Source organism: Bison bison, unplaced genomic scaffold (genome assembly GCF_000754665.1).
Source record: "Bison bison bison isolate TAMUID 2011002044 unplaced genomic scaffold, Bison_UMD1.0 scf7180017855224, whole genome shotgun sequence".
In the NCBI taxonomy this organism is placed as follows: domain Eukaryota; kingdom Metazoa; phylum Chordata; class Mammalia; order Artiodactyla; family Bovidae; genus Bison; species Bison bison.
In genome coordinates, this window is record NW_011485797.1 from 11,644 (window position 1) to 13,292 (window position 1,649).

Sequence of the window (1,649 nt, forward strand, 5' to 3'; positions counted from 1 at the left end):
AGCTTTGCATAAGTGAAACTCAGCATGCTCCACTCAAATACTTCTAAGGTAACCACTCTACAGCAAAAATGGCAGAAGTCATCTCTTTTATCCCTGTCCCCCAAAAAACAAACCCCAGAAAGAACAAAACAACCCAAAACCCAAAGGCAAATGCTGTTGCTCAATTAATCATCAGATGGATTTAGAGGCAAAAAACATGACAACAGCAATAATTCAAGTAAAGTATATGAGAAAATTTAAACACACCGCTTTTAAGTTAAGACAGAAGTGAAGGGGAGCTATGATCTTTATATCAGAGTCAAAAAGCTTAGGCATTATCACCAAATGTTAATTCACTTTACAGTCATCAATGAGACTATTGTATGTATTTTTGCACCTTGCACTTGTAAAAGCAGATAAAATAATATGTAATTTACATTGTATTTTACCACCTCAGCATACAGGATGTATATAGATTATATCAAAGTGTAGTAGACAGTTAGGGGCCTGTGCAAACCCTGCAAAAATAGTACTTCAGGTATCTGCTAATTAAAAAAAAAAAAAGAAGAAGAAGAAGAAAACAAAAGACATTTTGCTGTTTAGAAGGGATACAATTCAACTACCACAAAATACAAAGGACTGCAAAAATGTATACCATTCCAACAACATATATGTTATTAAATAAAGATTTGATTTAAAAGACTATAAATGAAGCCTTTAAGTAGGTCTTTTCTACATGCATATTATTTCTTATTAAAGAAAAAAATATGTAAAAAGGCCGTTGGTAATTGCTTTGTTAACATTTGTAGAAAATGCCAATTCTCTGGTCACAAACTCCACTAAGTTTAGCACTTAAGGTCTCTGCAGTTATAAACGTAATTTAAAATACTGTTAATTCCGTAACTCCATCGGTAAAATAATGTGACTTGGAATATGGCAGTCTTCATGTTGAGGGCAATGATCCACAGTTTGTTTTTTTTACTTTCTTAGGGGTGAACAGTTATCCAGAAGAACAGCACCCTCTGCCAACGCTCTGGGCTTGAGGTTCATCATCAATAATCTGTACACCTCGCCTTGCAGCTTCTGGCTGACTGGAGCCATTGCCTTTTGCCCTCTCATCCACTTGTGCAGTTTCTATCATTCTTTTACAAAGGTCAAGAAAGAGTTCCTCAATTCCTTTGTTCTGTTTGGCTGAAGTGTGATAATGTTTTGCTCCCACAGATTCTGCATACGATTCTGCTTCTTGAATGGAAACATGTCTCTCCTTCTCCAAGTCTACTTTATTACCTACTATACATAAACAGGTTTCGTTTCCCAACATTTTCCGTAATTCTTTCACCGAGTTTTTAACCTTCTGAAAAGAATCTTCATCTGTTATATCATAAACTAAAATAGCTCCATTTGAATCTCTGTAGTAAATGGGACCCAATGCGTGGAATCTCTCTTGACCTGCTGTATCCCATATAGCAAGATTTACTCTCTTCCCACCAATATTTAACTTCTTTGTTAAGAATGATGCCTGCAGGGTGGTGATGTGCTTGTCGTTGAACTTGTTCTCGCAGTAGCGCAGCACCAGCGACGTCTTCCCCACGCAGCCTTCCCCCAGCAACACCACCTTGAACCAGTAGGTTCGGCCCGCTGCCGCCGGCCGCAGCCATCCCGTCGCGTCC

The 1,649-nt window shown here is 38.1% G+C and overlaps 1 protein-coding gene across 1 annotated transcript; it reads right to left on the reverse strand.

Moving 5' to 3' along the window:
- Positions 1 to 249: 249 nt before the first annotated feature.
- Positions 250 to 1,639, reverse strand: LOC105001875 (ras-related protein Rab-21; the record flags this gene model as incomplete). Its single annotated transcript, XM_010858326.1, has 1 exon — positions 250 to 1,639. A coding segment is annotated over one exon (660 nt), but the record flags the coding sequence as incomplete, so codon positions are not given.
- Between the last annotated feature and the right edge of the window lie 10 nt (positions 1,640 to 1,649).